The sequence below is a fragment of the Nycticebus coucang genome, chromosome 2, assembly GCF_027406575.1.
Source record: "Nycticebus coucang isolate mNycCou1 chromosome 2, mNycCou1.pri, whole genome shotgun sequence".
In the NCBI taxonomy this organism is placed as follows: Eukaryota; Metazoa; Chordata; class Mammalia; order Primates; family Lorisidae; genus Nycticebus; species Nycticebus coucang.
The window spans coordinates 99,340,377-99,366,045 of NC_069781.1; the positions used below are offsets into that span (position 1 = coordinate 99,340,377).

A 25,669-nucleotide genomic window follows, 5' to 3' on the forward strand; every position below is an offset into this window, starting at 1 on the left:
ATTATATCCTTAAAGGGAAAAATCTAAACTAGAGCCGATCAAAAATTAATGACTTTCTCAAGGCCCAACCTATTGCTGGAACGACTATGAGCAGTTCAGACCTGACTACCATCGTCCTTTGACCAGACTATTATAAAAATCTTGTATTAGTTTGCTATGGCTGCCAAAATAAAATACAGCAGCCCTTAACAACAGAAACTTATTTTCTCACAATTCTAGAAGCTAGAATTCCAAGATAAAGATATTCGCAGGTTTGGTTTCTTCTGAGGCCTTTTTCCTTGGCTTATAGGATAACTGCCTTCTTGCTATGTCCTCACATGTCCTTTCCTGACTAGTGTGTCCCTGGTTTCTCCTCTTATAAGGATACCAGTTATACTGAACCAGGCCCCACCCAAATGCCCTGTTTTAATCACCTCTTTTTTTTTTTTTTTCTTTTTCTTTTTTGTTTTAGTTTTTGGCTGGGGCTGGGCTTGAACCCTCCACCTCTGGCATATGGAGCTGGGGCCCTACTCCTTTGCTTAATCACCTTTTTAAAGTCCTATATTCTGAACTACTGGTGTTGGGACCGGAACAAATGAATTTGGGGAGTAGGGGGACAATCCAGTTCATAACAAGCCTCTTAATTGGTCTCTCTCCATTCAACCTGGCTGTCCTCTGTCTATACATATAGCAGCTAGAGTATTATTTTAAAGTGCAAATATGATCATCTATATCATGTCAGTAATTTGCTGAAAACACTTCAGGGGCACTCTGTTGCTATAAGGACAAAGATCAAATCCCCTAAGTAGCTTTTGATACTCTTTATGATCTGTTCCCTTCTCATCTCACTTCTCTCTTACACTCCAGGATACAGTTGTTCCCACTGGGTATGTTTGGGGGGAGGGGTGTGTATGTATGTGTGTATTTTTTACCATTCTACATTCGTAACAGATTCCTATAATTATAATCATTTATGAAATCACTATCTTTTTTTTTTCCAGAGGCCCTGTATGCATAATAGGCTGTCTATGAGATTTAGGACAAGTCTTACCAACTCTTCAAGCATTGTTTGGAGAGGAATACTATATGAAGTTTAAGAAATAGAATAAGAGACTGTGGAAAAATTGAGGCAGAGTTTTCCTTCTTAGACAATAAGTTACTATAACTTATATATTTCCATAACTCTGAAATAAAAATAAGAGAAGCTAAAGAAAATGAGCTTTATTTAAAAAACCACAATATAAAGATACAAATACTTATAATTGACATAAGCAGAATATTAATGCAATCACTCCCATTATTTCCATTACCTGTTAAGCTCATCCAGACATAAGCGCAGTGTTTCATAAGTTGTTAGAGCAATTTCACATTTCCTCTGCTTTATACGAATCAGTTCATTGTCTTTTCTGTTTCCATGTAAAACTGTAACTCTGAAATATCCCCAGGTATCCAATTCATCCTTCCAGTTATAGAGTACAGAGAGAGGAGCAACTATTAAGAACATCTAAAAGAAGATTAAAAATTGTGATTTTTTTAAATGAAAAAGAACCCCCAAAATGAAATCCAGAATATCACTAGTATTCTGCCTTAATTTTGACATTCTAATAAATAAGAATAACTATGTTTGGACATAGAAAACTCCCAAAACTATTTTGCTGTATAATTAGCTTCTTATTAGGACAAAATAGGTACATAACCTTGTCTAACGGAGCAGCTATTTTTTTATTTCCCTCTACAAAAAAAGGCATTAAGAAATGACAAAAGTAACTCTTGAAAAGAGAGAAGAGACTAAAATCAGGACCCCCAATATTAACTTCAAGTTGGCAAATGGGTAATGGAAATATGCAAAGCATGCCATGCATTTTTATTGAAATACATGGTCTCAGAGTTCTCCTTCCTGTATGTTCAGGGTGGTATGAACAAGGCCAGCGAGGGTAATATTTCTTTTTTTGGCCGGGGCTGGGTTTGAACCCGCTACCTCCGGCATATGGGACCGGCGCCCTACTCCTTGAGCCACAGGCGCCGCCCGAGGGTAATATTTCTTATTGTGAAACTAACACACAATTTATAAAACTGTATCTAAAACAAATAAAATTAAAATTTATTAACTTAAATATTATAAAATTAAGAGGCTAGGTTAAATTAGTGTAACTAGAAAATATTGAATTGTTTTTAATCGTTTTCAATAAATCTAGCTCGCTTATTAAGGAGTATTCTGTTAAAAGTGTGGGGTGGCTCCTGTGGTTCAAAGAAGTAGGGTGCTGGCCCCATATGATGAAGGTGGCAGGTTCAAAATTATCAGACATTAAATAGTTTAGAGTATCTTGTCACAGTCTGTACCCACATTATGTTTCTAATGCCATAATGCATGAGGAGTCACACTTTTATTTATTTATTTATTTATTTGCAGTTTTGGCTGGGGCTGAGTTTGAGCATAGGCATTTCAGTTTAGTACCCATTCTATTTATGACCACCTTTTACAAAAATGGTATTCTACCAAACAGAAATAGACTAAAACAATAAAATTAAATCTTGCAATTAAAAAAGAAAAGTAAATAAGAGATTTAAGAATGGAAATGACAAGCAAAATTATCAAAACATAAGTCAACCAACTAAAGGAACAGTAAATCAACTACTATGACTAGCAAAAGAATTAAGAAAGTAGAATTTACAAAATATGCATGACTTTAATACATACAAAAATGCAGCCAGTTAAAAAGTAAAACAAAAGGCTCAGCGCCCGTAGCTCAATAAGTAGGGTGCCAGCCACATACACCAAGGCTGGCGGGTTCAAGTCTGGCCAAGGCCTGCTAGACAGCAATGAAACTGCAACCAAAAAAACAGCTGGGCATTGTGGTAAGCGCCTGTAGTCCCAGCTACTCAGGAGGCTGAGTCAAAAGAATTGCCGAAGCCCAAGAGTTTGAGGTTGCTGTGACGCCACGGCACTCTATTGAGGGCAACATAGCGAGACTCTGTCTCAAAAACAAAGTAAAATAAAAAAAATTCTATTTGTAATAGCAGCCAAAACATAGAAGACCCAGTTAAACATGGTGAACAAGTTTAAAATATATTATAATACGAAAATAACTAGAACTGTTTAGATCTGGAAGAGAAATGAATAGGCCAGGAATAGTGGCTCACGCCTGTAATCCTAGCACTCTAGGAGGCTAGGGTATGAAAGAATCTTGAATGAATATATTAGCATTTTTAGAGATAAAAGGCTTTTCTAGGCAGACAAAAAACTCAGCAGTTATCAAGACAGACAAATATAAATACTTAAAATTTTTTAACTAATAAATAAGTCAAAAACTGTCTCCGAAAAAGTGGAGAAGAAATATTTTCAAAACACATGCAAAAATTCAGTATCTAGAATACATGGTTAAGGGCTATTAATTAACTACCATGACTAAAAAGAACAAGATTTTAAAATAGGCAAAGCCATTAAAAATGGCTTTTATGCACCTAAAAAGCTATTCAACTTCATTCATAATTAATGAAATACAAATCAAAGCAAGATATAATTTTATTAATCTCTCAGATAGACATAATTTATGTTTGTTAATAACTAGGGCAGATGAAAAAGTGGGAACAAATACACACCATTGGTGGGAATATGAATTGTCATAATGTCTGGAATGGATAATTTGATTCCAGCTATCAAAATGTAATATGCACAAACTCCCAAATCCAGTACCATCTACTATACAATTCCAGTAATAAGAATTTATCCTTATATAACTTGTATCCATAATAAATAAAAATTAAAAACTTTAAAATTTTTAAGAAAGAACTTATCCTATAATTATAATTACAAAAGTTGCCAAGATAAGATATAAGGATGTTTATGATAGCATAATTTGTAACATAAGGTTCTTGGTACATAATAAGGATCTAAAAAAAATGTACAGTAAATAAAATAATTAAAAACTACTTTCTTTTTTTCTCTCTTTTTTTTTTGATCATACCATCAAATGAATAGCTTTCTTTGCTTTCATTTCTCCCATTCTTGTTCTAAAATATTTAAAATCTATTTAAACATTAGGATATTACTTTTCCTTCTTTTTTTCTCTCTCCCCTGTCTGATGTTACAAGTGGCAACTAAGAGTTATATAAGGTCAGCACTGACATTAAGAGCCAAGAATGACTGAATCCATGGCTAAAAACAGTATGAGAAGAACTCTTCAATACTTAAATTACATTAAGAATCATTATGAATGAATCCTAATCACTTCAGGATTACACTGAATCTGATGCTCAGAATCTGATGCGTTTATGCTATTAAAAATAATAAGAGAATTTAAAATAACAATTATAATATCTTAAGCCAATGTATCTCAAAATTTTGCACTGAAATGGCCCTTATGGTAGATAAGAGTAAACTTGGACTTCTTAGCAATCTTATATCTAAGATTTCCTTAAAAGAATTTCTGTTTTAAAATGTGTGGTCAGTTGTTTATTATCATGAGGCAGTAAATATTTCATAAAATCACTTCATGTTTACTCCTATCCAGTTTCCTGGACACTGAGGATAATATAAAAGACGTGCAGTTATAATACAATGTTTTGGTATTTCATTGTTTTACTAGACATCTCTTATTTTTATAAGATTTCTCTGTAAGATGTTTATAAACATACATTAATATAAGGAAAATATGAAGTATGGGTTTGATTAGTATTCACAGCCACATGTGCAGAAGCAGAGACAAGCATTGACCTAATCTTTCTGAATCCAACTTCCTTGTACTGATAGAATTTGTTTCACATTTTTGGAAGACACAACAAAAAAAGAAAACTACAGAGCTATAATGCTTATGAACATTGACACAAAAATTCTCAATAAGATATGTAGTACCACCAAGCCAAATTCAATAGCACATCAAAAAGATAATTCACTATGATCAAGTGGGTTTTATCCCAGGTATGCAAAGATGGTTCAACATACTCAAATCAATAAATGTGATTCATGACATAAAAACAGAAGCAAGAAGCAAAAACAAAGACCATATGATCATCTCAATAGATGCAGAAAAAGCATTCAATAAAATCCAGCACCCTGTCAGGATAAAAACCCTCAACCAGCTAGGCATAGAAGAAACATACCTAAAAATTGTAAAAGCCACAAACCCTCAGCCAACATCATACGGAATGGAGTAAAGTGAAATCATTCCCCCTAACAACTGGAATAAGACAAGAGTGCCCATTGTCATCACTTCTACTCAATATAGTACTAGAAGCTCTAGTCAAAGCAATGAGTCAAGAGAAAGGAAGAAAGAGCATCCAAATCAGGAAAGAAGAGGTCCAACTATCCTTGTTTGCCAATTATACAATCTTATACCTAGAATACCCTATCAGAGGTCCTCAAACTTTTTAAACAGGGGGCCAGTTCACTGTCCCTCAGACCATTGGAGGGCCGGACTACAGTTAAAAAAAAAAAAAAACTATGAACAAATTCCTATGCACACTGCATATATCTTATTTTGAAGTAAAAAAACAAAACGGGAACAAATACAATCACACTGCCTCATGTGGCCTGCGGGCCGTAGTTTGAGAACCCCTGAGCCTAGATATAACATTGTAAGAAAAGACTCCTAGAATTGATAAATAAATTCAGCAATGTTTCAAGTTACAAAATCAGTGTACATAAATTAGTAGCATTTTTATAAATTAATAACCGTCAAGCTGAGAGTCAAATCAAGGACTCTTATGATGCCACTTACAATAGCTACAAAGAAAATAAAAATAAAATACTTAGAATATACATACTTAACCAAGGAGGTGAAAGACCGCTACAGGAGAATTACTAAACACTGATGAAAAATATTGTAGATGACATAAACCAATGAAAAATCATCCCATGCTCATGGATTGGTAGCATCAACATTAAAATGTTCATTCTACTCAAAGTGACGTACAGATTCAATGCGTTCCCCATCAAAATACCAAATGTCTTATTTCACAGATCTAGAAAAAACAATCCTAATCTTCATTTGGAACCAAAAAAAAGAACCTGAATAGCAATCTTAAGCAAAAAGAACACACATGGAGGAATGATATTATTTGATTTCAAATTATACCACAGGGCTATGGTAACTGCAACAGGACTGGGTATGCTTACACCTGTAATTCTAGCACTCTGGGAGGCTGAAGTAGGAGGATCACTTGAACTCAGGAGTTCAAGTAACCAAAACAGCATGCTATTGTACAAAAGAACAGAATAGAGAACACGGAAATAAAACCATATAACTATGAGCAACCAATCTTTGAAAAAGCAGACAAAAAGTTACACCAGGGAAAGGTTCCCCTATTTAATAAATGATGCTGAGAAAATTGGATATCTACATGCATAGGAATGAAGCAGGACTTCTATCTCTAGCTATATACAAAAATTAATCCAAGAAGGATTAAAGACTTAAATGTAAGGCAAGAAGCCATAAAAATGTCTAGAAGAAAATGTAGGAAAAACTCTTCTGGACATAGGCGTAGGCAAGGAATTTATGACTAAGACCCCAAAGGCAATACAGGAACAACAAAAATAAATGAATGAGATTCAATTAAATTAAAAGGCTCTAGCACAGCAAAGGAAATAATCAATAGGGTAAACAGTCAACCCACAGAACGGGAGACAATATCTAACAAAGGACTAATATTCAGAATCTATAAAGAACTCAAACAAGACAGCAAGAAACCCCATCAAAAAGTGAGAAAAAGACATGAACAGAATTTATTCAAAAGAAGACAGATAGCCAATAAACATGAAAAAATGTTCAACATCACTAATCATCAGGGAAATACAAATTAAAACCACAATGAGATACCACCTTACCTTTGTCATTAGACATTGTCAAAAAGTCAAAAAACAACAGATATTAGCATGGATACAGAGAAAAAGGGACACTTACACACTGTTGATAAGTATGAAAACTAGTACAACCTCTATGGAAAACAGTATGCAGATTCCTCAATGAGCTAAAAGTAGCCTACCATTTGATCCATTAATCCCACTACTAGGTATCTACTCAGAGGAAAAGAAATCTTATTATCAAGATACCTGCATTCAAATGTTTGTCACAGCATAATTCACAATTGCAAAGATATGGAATCAGTCTAAGTGACCATGAATTTATGAATGGATCAGAAAATGTGTGAGTGTGTGCACGTATGTATATGCACACCATAGAGTACTACTCAGCCATAAAAAGGAATGAAATAATGTCATTTACAGCAACTTGGATGGAAATGAAGAACATTATCCTAAGTGAAATACCTCAGAAATAAACCACATGTTCTCACTTAGAAATGAGAGCTAAACCATAGGTATACATGGGCATGATGAAACATAAAGGTTATTGAAAACTAAGTGGGTGGAAGAGTCGGAGGTGGGTGAGGGATAAAAACATACTTATCAGGTACAATGAATATGTCCTGATCGCAGGCATACTGAAAGCCCTGACTTGAGCATTATGCAGTGTGTCCATGTATCAAAAACATTTGTAACCCCTTAATTATGTTAAAATAAAATTTAAAAATTTAATTTAATTTAAAAAAAGAATTTGTTTCATATTTTGGGAATGTAATTAGTCTGCTAAGCAACTTTAAATATCAAATGACACACTTTTGTTATCAATATCTATAATTCTCTCCATTTCATTCTCACGTACATAGAAAACAATATAATGAAGACTTGAACTTTGCATATATATTCATAAAAATTTAAAAAGGAATCAAAGTGAATCATGTAAATCCATCCAACTAACAGATTGAAACGCCTAAACTAGCTCAAGCTAAAATTACATTTTGTCATTCTGAGAGACAACGAAATTTAACTTCAGGATAAAATTGGTAATCTTTCAAAAATTAGGCCTATAAGACAAATATTTTAATAACTTTAAATTGTTTTAAAATGTATATACTACAATTATGATATTTTAAAATTTCTATATGCTTTTACAGTATTAGCTTCATGAGTGGAATATTTCTAGGTATTTTACCTTTCTTGCTGTTGACAAAGGGGGTTCCTTTTTCAAACTTCTTAGTAAAAACTCTGGCATGTTGTTTTCGATATCCTCACGGGTTCCCTTTTTATGCAAAACTGCAGCCAGAAATGAAATAACCTGGAAAAAAAAATCAGTCACTGCATATAATGTATCATAATGTACAAAATTTCACTGTTTATGTGACTACTCAATTAGTGACAAACTGTGTACAAACAAATTTGTTAGGGGAAAAATGTAACATGAAACACTAGTATTGATTTTTCTTTATTGATAATTCACCAACAAATGTTTGCTACCCTTGAATACATTAAAAAATCCTCATATGACCAACTTTTCCATGATAAGTTTTACCTACTCGATGAATTCTTTCTTAATTCCATCACTTGGGGCATTACCTTCTTATTTGTTTTTCTATCCATGGAAACTATCTTTTCATGTCCTCTATTTAAATAAACTGTATACATTCTTCTTTCCATGTAAAAAATAAACTCCATAGGGAGGGTAATATTTGGCTCATAAATTTGTGCACTTCTGTTTATCTAATAAATAAAAGGGGAATGACAGGATGTTATTTTAAGATAGAGTAATTCATCAATACACATACACATAATTTTGAATTACAGCTATTCTCCAAAGTCAAGTGAGAAAGACAGATTTTTAAAAGGAACCCAAAGCTCACATAATGGAAAGTAAGAAATACTGAAACAATTACATTTCAGATCAAATTTTAACTGTTGCTTGGCAGCTGTATGAACTTGGGCAAGGTAGTTAACCTTTCTAAATAATTCCTGTAAAAATAGCAAAAATAATATCGGCAGGGTTGTTTTAAAGTTTGACAGGAAAGGTATATGAGGTATCCAAACAGGGAAAAAGAAATGATCATTACCTTATAAAAATAAATAACAAACATTTAAACCTAAAGAAAAAATATGAAAAAATTAGAAGAACTATAGAAAAAATTATTTTTAACATGGATATGGATACATATAATCTGAATCCCAAATGATAGAAGAAAAAGAATGGTACAGGAGAAGTACTTGAAGAAATAAAAGCTGAAAACTTTCAAAAGTTGATTTAAAAAACTTAAGTCATAGATTCAAGATCTACTAAAAACAACAAGCCAAGACACAAAACAAAACAGGTCAAACAAAATCCCTGAGTAGATACTTCACAGAATGAACTCGAGACAAAAATATAATATTATTGATAAAAACAGCTATAGATAAAAACAGATTACCTACCAAAAAAAGCAACAATTATAGCTGACTCTGCAACAAAAACAATAGAAGACACTACACAATAGAGTATTTTCAAAGTCCTAAAGAAAATACAAGCAACTAGATTTTTATACCCAGTGATAATATTCAAGAACAAAGAGGAAAGATGTTCAGATAATCAAAAACTGAGGCAATTCATCACCAAATGGTGCACACTAAAGAACATAACTAAAGACTGTTTTCAGGTGACTGGGCACAGTGGCTCATGCCTGTAATCCTAGCACTCTGGGAAAGCGGAGGTGGATGAATTGTCTGAGCTCACAGGATGGATCGTCTGAGCTCACAGGAGCGGAGGTGGATGGAATGCCTGAGCCAGAGCAAGACCTCGTCTCTTAAAATAGCCGGGCACTGTGGCAGGTGCCTGCAGTCCCAGCTACTTGCGTCGGTGAGGCAAGAGAATCACTTGAGCCCAAGAGTTTGAGGTTGTGAGCTGCAATGCCATGGTACTCTACTGAGGGCGACAAAATGAAACCCTGTCTCAAGAAAAGAAAGAAAGAAAGCTTATTTTCAGGAATAGGGAAAATGATCTTAAACAGAAGATCAGTGATGCAGAAAAAAAAATTAAGAATAAAAATGGTACACCTGTGGTGCATCTTACAAGGGTATATATGTAGAATATAAATGTCTTAACACAGTAACTAAGAAAATGCCAGGAAGGCTATGTTAACCAATGTGATGAAAATGTGTCAAACGGTCTATAAAACCAGTGTATGGTGCCCCATGATCGCATTAATGTACACAGCTATGATTTAATAAAAAAAAAAAAAAGAATCAAAATGGTAGCCCAAGCAACAGAGTGAGACCTTGTCTCAAATATTAAATTAAATTAAAAAGCTATGACAACAAATGTATTATGAGTCAGAAGGAGCACAAGTGGAGTTATAATACTCTGAGGTCCTTATGTTGTCCAGGAGGAAACAGAAGTAGTAATTTATATTAGATAATGATAAATCAGGGATGTCTGTTGTAATCTCTGACATAACCACCAGAAAAAGAATAAATAATGTATAATTACCAATCTAATGGGGGGGGATAATAGAGTAATACAAAAATCTATCCAAAAGAAGGTAAAAAGAGGAAGAAACTAAACACTGATTGCATGAAACAAATAAAGAGAAACTAGTAAAATACTAGGCTTAAATTCAAATATATCAGAAAGCACATTACATGGATATGGACTAAATGCTCTAAGTAAAGCACAAATTATTATTATTAGACACATAAAATACATGCCACTTATAAGAAAAACATCTAAAATGAGATAAAGTTGTAATTAAAAAATGGAAAATGACAGATCATGCAACAAAAAAAGAAAATTGATACAGCTAAATTAATGACAGATAAAGAAGGCAAAAAGCAATACTAAAGAAGCACAAGTTAATGTTGATAAAATTAATTTATGTGGAAGTCATAAAAAGTCTAAATTGGTAAATAAGTTTACTGAAATAAAAGTAGACAAATTCACTAGCACAATGATAGATTTTTATATATGCAGCTAGAATAAACAAAATAATCAATAAAGATGTAGATTTGGTTAACATAGTAAGCAAACCTGAACATTGGATAGACTACTGTATAGTACTGCAAAGTACCATTTCATTTCAAGCACACATGAAATATTGACCAAAGTTCACTTATGCCAGGCCAGAGAAGTCTCAATTCATTTCAGAAGACAGAAATAATAAAAAATAGGTCCTTTGATCATAATGTAAAAAACTAAAAAACAAAAATAAAAGCAGAAAATCTCCAAATGTTTTAACAGTAAGGAATACACGTCAATGAAAAATTCACCATAAAAATTAGAAAATATTGGGTGGTGCCTGTGGCTCAATGGGTAGGGCGCCAGCCCCATATACGGAGGGTGGCGGGTTCAAACCCGGCCCCAGCCAAACTGCAACAAAAAAATAGCCAGGCATTGTGTTGGGTACCTGTAGTCCCAGAGACTCGGGAGGCTGAGGCAAGAGAATCGCCTAAGCCCAGGAGTTGGAGGTTGCTGTGAGCAGTGATGCCATAGCACTCTACTGAGGGTGATAAAGTAAGACTCTGTTTCTACAAAAAAAAAAAAAAAAAAATTAGAAAATATTTGGATTAAATAATAATGAGTAACAATTACACATTGAATTTGTAGAATATAACTAAGGCTATGAGGCTTAAATGCATATACAGACACCTCAATTTATGATAATGGTGTGAAAGTGATATGCATTCAGTAGAAACTGTACTTTAAATATCCATATAACCACTTTCAGTATAGTATTCAATAAACTATGAGACATTCATTACTCCATTATAAAAATAGACTTTGTGATAAATAATTTTTCCCCATGGTAGGCTCCTATAAATGTTCTGAGCACTTTTAAGTTAGGTGAGGCTAAACTATGATGTTCATTAAGTTAGTTGCATTAAGTACATTTTCAAGTTTGGATTTCTTTTTTTTTTTTTTGAGACAGTCTCACTTTACCACCCTCAGTAGAGTGTGGTGGCATCATAGCTCACAGCAATCTGAAACTCCTGGGACTCAAGTGATTCTCTTGCCTCAGCCTCCTGAGTAGCGTGGACTAAAGGGGCCTGCGACAATGCCCAGCTATTTTTAGAGACAATGTCTCACTCTGGCTCAGGCTAGACTCCAACCTGTGAGCTCAAGCAATCCACCCGCCTTGGTCTCCCAGACTGCTAGGATTACAGCTGTGAGCCACCCTGCCTGGCCTAACTTATTTTTAAACTTACAATAGGCTTACAGGAACATGACCCCATCATGAGTCAAGGAGCATCTATATTAGGAAAGAAGAGAAGCTAGTAAACAGATATTTAAATATCTGTCTCAAGTATAAAGATAATAGAAAATTTAACATAAAAAGCAGAAATTAATAGAAATAAAAAGAAGCAAACAAAAAGGATCAATAATGCCAAATGATTACTCTTTAAAAAGATTTTTTAAAGTAATAAACTCCTGGCAAAATTGATACAGAGAGAAATTACAAGAAAAGGCAAACAAAAATATGTATAAAACATAATTAATAATTTTATGCTAATAAATGTGAAAAGTCAGATAAAATGGACAAACAGAACTTACCAAAACTGACACAAGAAAGAAAATTTAAATACTCACATAACCTTTAAAGAAGCCCAAATATATAGTAATAAACCTTCTACAAAGAAAATTAAGGGCCAGATGCTTCACTTACAAATTCTACCTAATGATTAAGAAAAATATAATACCAATCTTAAATAAACTCTTCTAGGATTTAGAAGAAAGAAAAAAATATTCTCAACTCATTTTATGAGTTCTGCATAACCTCAATAAAAAAAGCCTGACAAAAATACTGAGACAAAAAATATACAAGTCAATTTCTCTTATTCACATAGAAGCAAACTCTTAAACAAAATATTAGTGAAGAGGACACAGAAATAAAAATCAAAATACATAAGAAAGTCAAATTTGGTTTATTCTGCAAATGTAAGTTTAATTTAACCTTCAAATTTTAAGTATTAAGTAGTTATGCTAGGTATCTTGAGCACTTAGTGTTCCTAATTCTTAGTTTCCTTAAAATGAGACTAAGATGGTCTCTTGCATTATAAGAAATATACATTTTTCATGAAGTAGTACATTTTTTTAATTTTCAGCACACTGTGAAAAGTTGAAAATGCGTGTTTTTTTATCACTAGAGCAAACCACTAAAAATATAAAGTGAAGAAGTATACCTAAAAAGTATACTAAAAAAAGTATACTAAAAAGTAAATAGAAAATTCACAGGTAATTGTAAAAAATATCCTATCAATCCAAAGGAAGGCAAGAAAGGAGAAGTAGAATAGAAAACAGACTATTCAAAAAGAAAAAAAACACTAAAATGTTTATCCAAATTCATATATAATACTAATTACATTAAATGTAAATGAACTAAACACTCCAATTAAATAACAAAGATTGCCAAATAGATAAAAGAGCTGTCTATAAGCCATGTTTTTATTTTGATTTTTTTATTCTTTATTAAATCATAACTGTGCACATTAAGGCAATTATGAGGTACAATGTGCTGATTTGATATCCAGTGTGGAATGCTTACATCTAAGTGATTAACATAATCATCTCATTGCTTACTTATTTGTTGTAGCAAAAACATTCATCCTCTATTCTTAATAGTATTAGAAATGTATCATTGTATTATGCACATTAGGTTGGATCCCCCAAAAAACCCTCCCTCCTTTTGGCCTCCCCCTTTACCACCTCTCTCTCCTCTTCCCTCCTTCTTTCTGGACTATAGTTATATTTTACCATTCCTATGAATATGTAGGTAATTATATACTGATTTCATAGTAGTAATGAATTGATTTCATAGTAGTAATGAATACATTGGATACTTCTTTTTCCATTCTTGAGAAACTTTACTAAGAAGAATATGTTCCAGCTCCATCCAGGTAAACATAAAAGATGTGAAGTCTCCATCTTTTTATGGCTGTATAGTATTTCATGGTGTACATATACCATAATTTGTTAATCCATTCATGAGTTAATGGGCACTTGGGTTGCTTCCATGACTTTGGCAACTATGAATTGGGCTGAAATAAACACTCTGGTGCTAATGTCTTTGTTGTAAAATGATTTTGGATCATCTGGGTATATACCTAGTAGGGGGCCTGCAGGACCACTTTTAGTTCCTTGAGTATTCTCAAAACTTCTTTCCAAAAAGGCTGTATTAGCTTGCATTCCCACTAGCACTGTAGACGTGTTCCCTTCGCTCCACATCCATGCTAACATCTGTTGTTTTGGGATTTTGTAATGTGGGCTAATCTTAGTGGAGTTAGATTATATCTCAAAATGGTTTTGATTTGCATTTCTCTGATGATTAAAGATGGTGAGCATTTTTTCCTGTGTTTATAAGCCATGTGCCTGTCTTCTTCAGAGAAGTTTCTGTTCAAGTCTCTTGCCCATATAGAAATGGGGTTATTTGTTTTGTTTTTATTGATTAGTTTGAGCTCTCTATGGATTCTAGCTATCAGACCTTTGTCGGAAGCATAACCTGCAAATATCTTTTACCATTTTGAAGGATATCTGTTTGCTTTATTTACTGCGCTCTTGGCTTTGCAGAATCTGGGGATTTATCTAACAAAAGACGTCAAAGATCTCTATAAAGAGAATTATGAAACTCTGAGGAAAAAAATAACTAAAGATAGAAGAACATACCATGCTCATGGTTGGGAAGAATCAACATTGTTAAAATGTCTATACTACCCAAAGCCATCTACAGATTTAATGCAGTTCCTATTAAGGCACCATCATCATACTTTAAAGAGCTTGAAAAGATAGTGCTTCATTTTATATGGAATCAGAAAAATCCTGAAATAGTAAATACACTACTCATAAATAAAAACAGATCAAGAGGTATCATGTTACCAGACTTCTGGCTACACTATAAATCTATAGTGATCAAAACAGCCTGGTACTGGAACAAAAATAGAGAGATAGATATATGAAACAGAATAGAGAACCAAAAGATGAACCCAGACACTTACAGTCATTTGATCTTTGATTAACCTATCAAAAACATTCAATGGGGGAAAGATTCCCTATTTAACAAATGCTGCAGGGTGAACTGGTAGCAACCTGTAGAAGAATTAAACTGGATCCCCATCTCTCACCATTAACAAAGATTGATTCTCACTGGATAAAAGATTTAAACTTGATACATGAAACTATAAAAATATTAGAAGATAGTGTAGGGAAAACACTTGAACAAATTGTCCTGGGAGAATTTTTTATGAGAAAGACTCCCCAGGCAATTGAAGCAACACCAAAATTATCTTACTGGGATCTGATCAAACTATAAGTCATATTTTCAAATATAAAAACACAGATAACTAGAAATAAAGGGTTGAGAAAAATATGCAAACGTAAGTATAGGATACTGGAATAGCTATCTGCTATTAGATAAAATATATTTCAAAGAGTACTGCTAGAAATAGAGGAACATTTCATAATGATAAAACAGGCAATGTATCAGTTAGACATAACAATCATAAAGGTTTATGATTCTAATAACAAAGCTTCAAAATATATGAAGGCAAAATCAACAGACTAAAAGAAGAAATAGACAAGTTCACAATCATAATAATATCATCTCTCATCAATTAATAATTAAGATAGAAAATCTGAACATTATCAATCACCATGACCTGCTAATAAGTACTTATAGAATACTAAACATAAGGGCCGCTGAAAATACGTATATTCTTTCCAAGTGTACACAGCATGTTCAATAAGATAGGCCATAGAACAACTCTCAAAATAATGTTCAAAACATTGAAATCTTATAGAATATGTTCTTTACTATAAATCATTAATAATATATCTAGAAATAAGTAAACATTATCAAATCAAACATACACTTGTAAATAAAAAGTAAATGTTGGCAAACCAAACACACACTTGTAAATAAGCCAAAGATGAAAGAAAAAGATCACAAGAAATATTAGAAAATATTTTAAATCACGTGATAATAAAAATGTAACACCTTAAAGTTTGTGAGATACAAATAAAGCAATGTTTAGAGGAAATTTATAGCAAAAGAAGATATGTATGAAATTAATGACACAAGGTTCTACCTTAATAACCTAGAAAATACAGAGTAAAATACATCCTAAGAAAACAAGAAAGAAATAATGGAAATAATTACAGAAATCAGTGAAATACCAGACAAAGGACGGGGAAAATTAAGAAAGCTAAAAGTTAGTTGCTTGAAAAGTTCAACAAAATCAACAAATCCCAAATTAGGCTAATCAAGAATAAAATAGTAAGAACACAAAAATATCTACATTAGAAAAATTCTGGGAAGATAGCTGACTGGTAGCAACCCTCAGCAGAGGCTCCTGACCAGAGGAGAAAAACTGGATGGAATCAGACTCTATGAAGCCAAAGGTAGGGAGCTGAGCTAAGAAAGAAGTTTGGCAAGCTGTAACTCCAAGGAAAAGCATTCAAGAAAAATTACAGGTACAAAGCCTATCAACTAGAGGACAGGAGACCCCTCCCCCAAGCAGGAGGCCCACCACAGGCTATCTGCAAGTAAGCAGGGAACAAAAAAACCTCTCATTTTACCTCACTGGAGAGAGCTGCTAAACACCAGGTCTCTTTCTCCAGGGAGGTCCCACTTAGGAACCTAGACATCACTGTGCCAGCCATAAAATTGAACAGATATTTCACAACTCCTCACAAGTCCAAACTCCCAGTCCACCCTTCCCCCCTTACATGGTGGTCTGAAGTTCTGTTCCCTGCAGAGTGCAGTGTTTGGTCTTTTCCTGAGAGATCTGGGCATAGTATGGACAGTCAAACATCAGGACGGAATCTGTGACTAACAGGGAAGAAAGAAGGTGTGGGAATAAAGGGACACTCAGCGGGAAGAAGAGAAGTCCCCTGGTTATAACTGTGCCTGGCCAATGGTGGTGTTGACCCTCGGTTTGGGCTATGTCTGGCGGGACAGGGTGCAGAATCCCCAGCTCTGACAGCATCCCCAGCGGGAGAGTGGTTGAGTGGATTAAGTGTGGATTGAGTTCTGTAGGCAGGGCTGGCCCCAGCCTCTGCCAGGCCTGCAAGCCGAGGCTTGCCAGGCATGGACTGAACCTGAGGGCAAGGGTTTGGTCCCCTGACTCCAACAGAACCCTCCATCAGAGGCTTGCTGGGTGTGGACCAAGACCTGAGGGCAAGAGCGTGGTCCCCTGTCTCCAGCTGGGCTCATGACAAGAAGCTTACTGGGTGAAGAATAGGACCTGTGGGTGGGGTGTGGTGCCCTGACTCCAACTGGTCTGGCAAACAGAGGCTTGCTGGGTGTGGACTGAGACCAGTGGGCGGGGGCGTGGCCACTGGCTCCAACTGGGCCTGTGGGCAGAGAAGCGGACAACAGTGTGCACTGAGTCTGGCGGGCGGGGGCCTGGATCCCTGGCTCCAATTGTGCTGTTGGAGACCCTTGTATCCCTCTCTGTTGAGCAGGGTTTGCAGTGCCCAAGACAATTTAATTGGAACCCGTGTCCATCCGGGGTATCCATCCAGGGACATTCTGTGGTTGACCTTTGAAGTTCTGTAGTGGAAAAGAACTGAAGGGTGGGGGCTGGGTGCCACAGCTGTTTGTATCTCTTCACAGCTGAGATTTAAACATAATACCAGGGCTTCTTAGGATAGGGTAGAGGTTGGCTGATATCAAAACAGAACTAGCTTGCACTATCTCACCAAGGAGGTCCTCAGAGTCTCCAGCCAAAACTCTGAAATGGGCCTTTGTAGGGTTGTAGAACATAAGCCACAATTACAAAGCCTAGTGCTTTACTAAGGGGCTATCTCTACTACCTGAGAACCCCAATTCAAACTCACCCTACCAGTTCTAATAACCAAATGGTGGAAAACAAACATGTTGTGGATCCAACAGAAGAACTCTGGCAACCTGAATAACAAGAGTAGATCAAACCCCCCAAGAAATGACAAAGGGGATACAACTGAAGATGCCATGCATAGACAAATGGCTGCAATGTCAGAAATCAAATTCAGAATATGGATGGCAAATAAGATAAATAGAATGGAAGAAAAGATAGAAATTGAATTCCAAACAGTAGTTCTAAAGTTGTCTCAAGAAATTAATGAATTCAAAGCCCAAGTCACCAAAGATACAGACACAATGAGAAAAGAGCAGAGCTCAAGGAAATGAAAATGTTAGTTGAAGAGCTCCAAAATACAGTAGAATCCCTCAGTAATAGAGTTGACCAGGCAGAAGAAAGGATCTCTGAAACTGAAGACAAAGCTTTTGAACATTCTCAAATGCTCAAAAAGGCAAACAAATTGGAGAGCAAAAACTGATCATTCCCCGAGACAGTTGTGGGATCACTCCAAAAGATCAAACATTCGTCTTATAGGAATTCCTGAAGGAGAAGAGGGTGGTCCTATAGGTATAGATGCTCTAATCCGAGAGATCTTGGAAGAGAATTTCCCAAGCATTGTAAGAGATACAGAACTTCAGACAGTAGTTTCAGAACCCCAGCAAGAGTCAATCCAAATAAAGCATCTCCTAGACACATTGTGATTAACACTGCCAAAATTAAGATGAAGGAGAAAATTCTGCAAGCAGCCAATGTAAGAAAAACATCACCTACAAAGGGAGAAATATCAGAATGACTACAGATCTTTCAGCCAAAATGTTTCAAGCCAGAAGAGAATGGTCATTAACCTTCAATCTCCTAAAACAAAACAACTTTCAGCCTAGGATCCTGTATCCAGCTAAACTGAGTTTCATTTGCGATAGAGAAATCAAATACTTTAATGACATACACATGTTGAAGAAATTTGCCATAACTAAAACAGCTCTCCATTGTGGTCATCCTCCACAATGACCAGCACAATGCTCTTCCTCCAAAGTAAACTCACCCAGAAATTTTTGAACAAAACCCAACTTCCACAGTAGTGAAAGGATTAAAAATGTCTACTGGACATCTGAAAATTATAACACCCAAAACATAACCAGGCTTATCAATTCTCTCAATTAAAGTGAATGGTTTAAATTGTCCCTAAAGAGGCACAGGCTGGCTGACTGGATACATAAACTCAGACTGGATATCTTCTGTGTACAAGAATCTCATCTTACCTTAAAGGATAAAAATACACTCAGGGTGAAGGGATGGACTTCTGTAATACAGGCAAATGGAAACTAGAAAAAAGCAGGGGTTGCAATTTTAGTTGCAGGTACAATTGACTTTAAACCAACAAAGATAAAAAAAGATAAGGATGATCACTACATATTTGTCAAGGGAAACACCCAACATGAAGAGACTCCAGTAATTAACATGTTTGCACCCTACCAGAATGCTCCTCAATTTATAAAGCAAACCCTAATGGATATGAACAACTTGATATCTTCCTGCACTATAATAGTTGGAGATTTTAACACCCCTTTGACAGTTTTGGATAGATCCTCCAAGAAGAAACTAAACAAATATTAGACTTAAATCTGACCTCCAAGAAGAAACTAAACAAATATTAGACTTAAATCTGACCCTACAACAAATGGACTTAAAAGACCTCTACAGAACATTTCACCCTAATAAAACTGAATATACATTCTTTTCATCAGCCCATGGGTTATCCTCCAAAATAGATCATATCCTAGGATACAAGTCTAACCTCAGCAAATGTAAAAGAATAGAAATTATTCTTTGTATCTACTCAGACCACCATGGAATAAAAGTTGAACTCAACAGCAAAAAGAATCTTCATACTCAAACAAAGTCATGGAAACTAAATAATCATAGGCTGAATGATAGCTGGGTCAAAGATGAGATTAAGAAGGAAATCACCAAATTTTTGGAACAAAATGATAATGAAGACACAAATTATCAAAACCTGTGGGATACTGAAAAGGCAGTCCTAAGAGTTAAATTTATAGCACTGGAGGCCTTCATCAAGAAAACACAAAAAGAAGAAGCCAACATCTTAATGGATCATCTCAAGCAACTGGAAAAGGAAGAATACTGCGACCCCAAACCCAGCAGAAGAAAATAAATAACCAAAATTAGGGCAGTATTAAATGAAATTGAAAACTAAAGAACCATTTAGAAGATCAATGAAACAAAAAGTTGGTTTTTTGAAAATATTAAAAAAATTGATAAACCTTTGGCCAACCTAACCAGAAATAGGAAAGTAAAATCTCTAATATCGTCTATCAGAAACGATAAAGGAGGAATAACAACAGACACTTCAGAAATTCAAAAAATTCTCAATGATTACTACAAAAATCTCTATTCTCAGAAATATGAAAATCTGAAGGAAATAGACCAATACCTGGAAGCATGCCACCTCCCTAGACTCAACCAGAAAGAATTAGAAATCTTGAATAGACCTATAGCAACCACTGAAATATCATCAACAATACAAAAATCTCCCTACAAAGAAAAGTCTAGGACCAGATGGCTTCATATCCGAATTCTATCAAACCTTTCAAGAAGAACAAGTACCTATATTATACAACCTTTTCCAACGCATAGAAAAATAAGGAATACTTCCCAACACATTCTATGAAGCAAATATCACCCTGATACCCAAACCAGGAAAGGATCCAACAAAGAAAGAAAATTATAGACCAAAATCATTAATATCAATGCAAAAATATTCAATAAGACCTTAGCAAACAAAATTCAACAACACATCAAAAAAATTATACACCATGATCAAGTTGGTTTTATTCCAGGGTTACAGGGTTGGTTCAACATATGCAAATCAATAAATATAATACATCACTTCAATAAAATAAAAAACAAAGACCATATGATTCTCTCAATTGACGCAGAAAAATCATTTGATAATATCCAGCATCCTTTCATGATCAGAACACTGAAGAAAATAGGCATAGAAGGATAATTTCTTAAACTGACAGAGGCCATCTATTGCCAACCCACAGCCAATATCATTTTGAATGGTGTAAAATTGAAAACACTTTCGCTCAGATCAGAAACAAGGCAAGGATGCCCACTGTCTCCACTGCTATTCAAGATACTAATGGAAGTCTTAGCCATCCCAACCAGGCAAGAGAAGGTGATCAAGCATATCCAAATAGGGTCAGAGGATATCAAACTCTCACTCTTCGCTAACGATAAGATCCTGTACCTGGAAAATCCCAGGGACTCAACTTCAAAACTCTTAGAAGTGATCAAGGAGTACAGAAACATCTCAGGATACAAAATCATTACTCACAAATCAGTAGCTTTTATATATGCCAATAATAGTCAATCTGAAAATACAGTCAAGGATTCTATTCCTTTTATACTAGTGCCAAAGAAGATGAAATATCTGGGAATTTACCTAACAAAGGACGTTAAAGATCTCTATAAAGAGAATGATGAAACTCTGAGAAAAGAAATAGCGGAAGATGTTAATGACGGAAAAACATACCAGGCTCATGCCTGGAAAGCATCAGCATTGTTAAAATGTACATACTACCCAAAGCAATCTACAGATTTAATGCAATCCCTATTAAAGCACCATTGTCATACTTTAAACAGCTTGAAAAGACAGTGCTTTGTTTTACATGGAATCAGAAAAAAACCTCAAATGGCAAATACATTACTCAGAAATAAGAACAAATCAGGAGGTATCACGTTACCAGACTTCAGGCTATACTATAAATCTATAGTGATCAAAACAGCATGGTACTGGCACAAAAACAGACTGGTAGATTTATGGAACAGAATAGAGAACCAACAGTTACTTACCGTTATTTGATCTTTGACAAGCCTATCAAAAATATTCAGTGGAGGAAAAACTCCCTATTTAACAAATGGTGCTGGGTGAATTGGCTGGCAACCTGTAGAACTGGACCCCCACCCTTCACCATTAACAAAAATTGATTCTCACTTGATAAAAGATTTAAACTTAAGACGTGAAACTATAAAAAATACTAGAAGAAAGTGCAGGGAAAACACTTGAAGAAATTGGCCTGGGAGAATATTTTACGAGGAGGACCCCCAGGGTAATTGAAGCAACACCAAAAATACATTACTGGAATCTGATCAAACTAAAAAGCTTTTGCATAGCCAAGAGCACAGAAAGTAAAGCAAACAGACAACCTTCAGAATGGGAGAAGATTTTCGTAGGTTATGCTTCCAACAAAGGTCTGATAACTAGAATCTACAAGAACTCAAACTAATCAGTAACAAAAGAACAAATAACCCCATTTCTATGTGGGCAAGAGACTTGAACAGAAACTTCTCTGATGAAGACAGGCGCATGGCCTACAAACACATGAAAAAATGCTCATCATCCTTAATCATCAGAGAAATGCAATTAAAACCACTTTGAGATATCATCTAATTCAGTAAGATTAGCCCACATTACAAAATCCAAAGAAAAAACAGATGTTTGCATGGATGTGGAGAGAAGGGAACACTTCTACACTGCTGATGGGAATACAAGCTCAAACGACCTTTTTAGAATGAAGTTTGGAGAACACTCAAGGAACTAAAAGTAGACCTACCATTCAATCCTGCAATTCCTCTACTAGGTATATACCCAGACAATCAAAAATTATTTACAACAAAGAAATTTACACCAGAATGTTTATTGCAGCCCAATTCATAATTGCCAAGACATGGAAACAGCCCAAGAGCCCATTGACCCATGAATGGATTCACAAATTATGGTATATGTACACCATGGAATACTATGCAGCCATAAAAAGATGGAGACTTTACCTCTTTCATGTTTACCTGGATGGAGCTGGAACATATTCTTCTTAGTAAAGTCTCAAAAATGGAAAAAAAAAAAGTATCCAATGTACTCAGTACTACTATGAAATCAATATATAACACATTCATATGAATGGCAAAACATAACTACAGTCCAGAAAGTAGAAGAGAAGAGGAGAGGGGGGGAGGGGAGGAGGAACGTTTAAAAAGGAAGGGTATTTGGGGGGACCTCACCTAATGTGCATGAATCAATGGTACATTTCAAAACTATTAAGAAATGAACATAATTGTGATGGATGTGTTATTTAGTTCAATGTACCCCATAAATGCATCAATGTACAATGCTTTGATTTAATAAAAAAAAATAATAAAATAAATTTAATTTCAATAAAAAAAGAAAAAATTTACATTAATGGACAGACATATCACTCAGATCCTACAAACATTAAAAGAATAATAAAGAAATATCATGAACGCTTTATACAATCAATTTGAAAAATGAAATGGAAAGGTTACTTGGAAAAATAAAATATACCAAATATGATATTGCAAGGAATAAAAATATGAATAATTTATCTGTTAAAGTATATCAGACACCTTCCTTTAAAAAAAAAATCCAGAAATCAATAGTTCTATTAGTAAATTCTAACAGGTATTTAAAGATAAAATAATACAAATTTCACACAAACTCAGAAAATAAGTGAAGTGAATACTTCCCTATTCATTTTATGAATCCTGCATAACTCTGATACCAAAACCAGATAAACATAAGAAAATTAGAGGACTGATAAATAAAATAGAATAAACACTGATGCTAAAAGTCTTAAAATTTTAGTCAACCAGCAATATAAAAAAAATCATTCATCATGACCAAATTGTGTTTATCCTAGAAATAAAAAATTGGTTTAACATTCAAAAACCAATCAAAATAAAGTATATTGATTCATTTAATAATATATTCACAAAATAAAAAAGCTATATGATCATCTGAACAGATGCAAAAAAAGCATTTGATGATATTCAATACACACTCACTATTAAAAAATCTCAGAAATTAGGACTACAAGGAAACATCCTGTATCTGATAATAAAACTATGAAAAACTTACAGCTAATATCATTCTTAACTTTAAAATATTGAATGCTTTCCCCCTAAGATCAGGAATGAGATAAAGATGACACTTTCACTACTTCTATTCAAATTGTACTGGAGTTCTACCTACCCTACCCGGTGAAATGAGATAAGAAAAAGAAATAAAATGATAAAGATTAAAGAAAAAGTAAACTGTCTCTATTTATGGATGACTTGATTATTCACATAGAAAATCCAAAAGCATCTACAAAACCATAGCTAGAAGTATCAAATGAAGAATTTAGCAAGATAGCAGGATATGAAGTCAATATACAAAAATAAATTTTGAGGCCAAGGCATGGTGGCTCATACCCATAATCCCAGCATTTTTGAAGACTAAAGCTAGATGATGGCTTGAGGCCAGGGGTTCAAGACTGGCTAGAGCCAAAAAATAAAAAATTAAAACTAGCCAGGCACTGTGGCTTGCACCTGTAATACTAGCTAATCAGGAAACTGAGACAGGAAGATTACTTGAGCCCAGGAGTTTGAGGCTGCAGTGAACTATGATCAGGCCACTGCACTCTAGACTACAGTAAGACCCCATTTTGGAAAAAAGAAAAAAATATTTTTATACACTACCATACCAGCAAAAAAGAAATTGGGAAAATAAATGAAAAATACATTCACTGACAATATTGAAATTATAATTAGAAATGAACTTTAAAAAAATAAGTGTAAGGTGCCCACACAAAACTATAGAATACTGCTAAGAGAAATTAAATAAATGGAATGATTCATGAATGATTAAAATGTCAGTTCTTTCTAAACTGATCTATAAATTCAACACAATTCAATACCATTGAAATCCACAATCCCAACAGACTGTTCACAGAACTTGACAAACTCATTAAAACTTCACACAGAAATACACTCTGGGAAGCCAATGTGGCAGGATCACTTCAGGTCAGGAGTTTGAGATTTCACTTTAAGAATCTATCCTACAGCAAAATCCTCTTAGCAATCTATTCTGCAGATATTCACTATTTATCATATCTTAAAATTGGCAACAACCCAAAAGCTCTTCTACCTGAAGGGAATGGTTAAGTAAATTATAGAACATCTATTCTATGGCATGCAATAATTTAAATGAATGAGATAGACCTTTATGTACATACATAGAAAGATCTCTAAGAGCTATGTTTCAATGAAAAAAAAAAGGAGCAAAATATCTTTTAGAAAGAATGGCCTTATTTATTTATATACACATTCACTAAAATTAAAGCTTATTCAAAATTAAAAATAGACCAGACTTCATAGAACTTAGAAGCTCTTGTGCATCAAAGTACCATAGCAAGAAAGTGAAAAGACAACCTACAATATCGGAGAAAATATTTGAAAGTCATATACCTGATAAGAGTTTATTTTTTGTCAAAGGGCCACATATGCAAGGTGACCCCCAAATGCTGAAGAAGCTTAGAAACCAAAAAGTGAGACAGACAAATCCAGTTTGTTAGTATAGGATGATTGTTCAAGGGGAGTTACAGATAGAAGCATGGTCTTGGGCCACCACAAGATAGGTAGATCTCTGTACCACCACCCCCCAGCCTGAGGGTTTATATCTGAGAGGAAAAGTATACATGTTCTGGAAGGAATGTGTAGGTGGCTAAGAGAATGCTGCTGCTGTTGCAGTGTACCAACATCAAAGGTTGCTTTGTAGGAAAGGTGAAACTTACAGTGAACAGGTTTTCCCATATGAAGAGTAATACATCAACTGGACACTTTGGAAACATTCCTGGACTCAGGGTTAGTCAGGAGGATTAGTGTTTAAAAATAAAGTCACTCTTGTCCCCAATGTTTAATATAGAAAATGTATAAAAAAATTCTTACAACTCATCGATAAAAGAGATAAACAACTCAATTTAAAAACAGACAAAAGCCTTGAATACACATTTCTCCAAAGAAGATATAAAAAGCATATGGGAAGTTGTTCAACATCACTGGCCCTTATAGAAATGCAAAGCAAATCTATAAGGAGATACCACTTCATACTAACTAGGATGACTATAATGAAGAAAACAGAAAACAACAAGTGTTGGTGATGGTGTGAAGAAACAGAAAGCCTTACACATTATTGGTGGGAAT

General features: G+C 34.5%; 1 protein-coding gene across 3 annotated transcripts in view; it reads right to left on the reverse strand.

Moving 5' to 3' along the window:
* ERCC6L2 (ERCC excision repair 6 like 2) overlaps positions 1-25,669 on the reverse strand; it is a 145,944-nt gene that overhangs the window by 106,967 nt on the left and 13,308 nt on the right. The window contains exons 3-5 of one of the 3 annotated variants that reach the window (XM_053577142.1): positions 8,369-8,512; positions 7,968-8,090; positions 1,290-1,483 (exon numbers count right to left, since the gene is read on the reverse strand). In XM_053577142.1, the coding sequence (XP_053433117.1) occupies positions 1,290-1,483; positions 7,968-8,090; positions 8,369-8,512 (461 nt within the window). Of the gene's footprint in view, positions 1-1,289; positions 1,484-7,967; positions 8,091-8,368; positions 8,513-18,864; positions 18,928-25,669 lie in introns of all 3 variants that reach the window. The other 2 variants (XM_053577146.1, XM_053577155.1) reach the window with 2 other exon arrangements.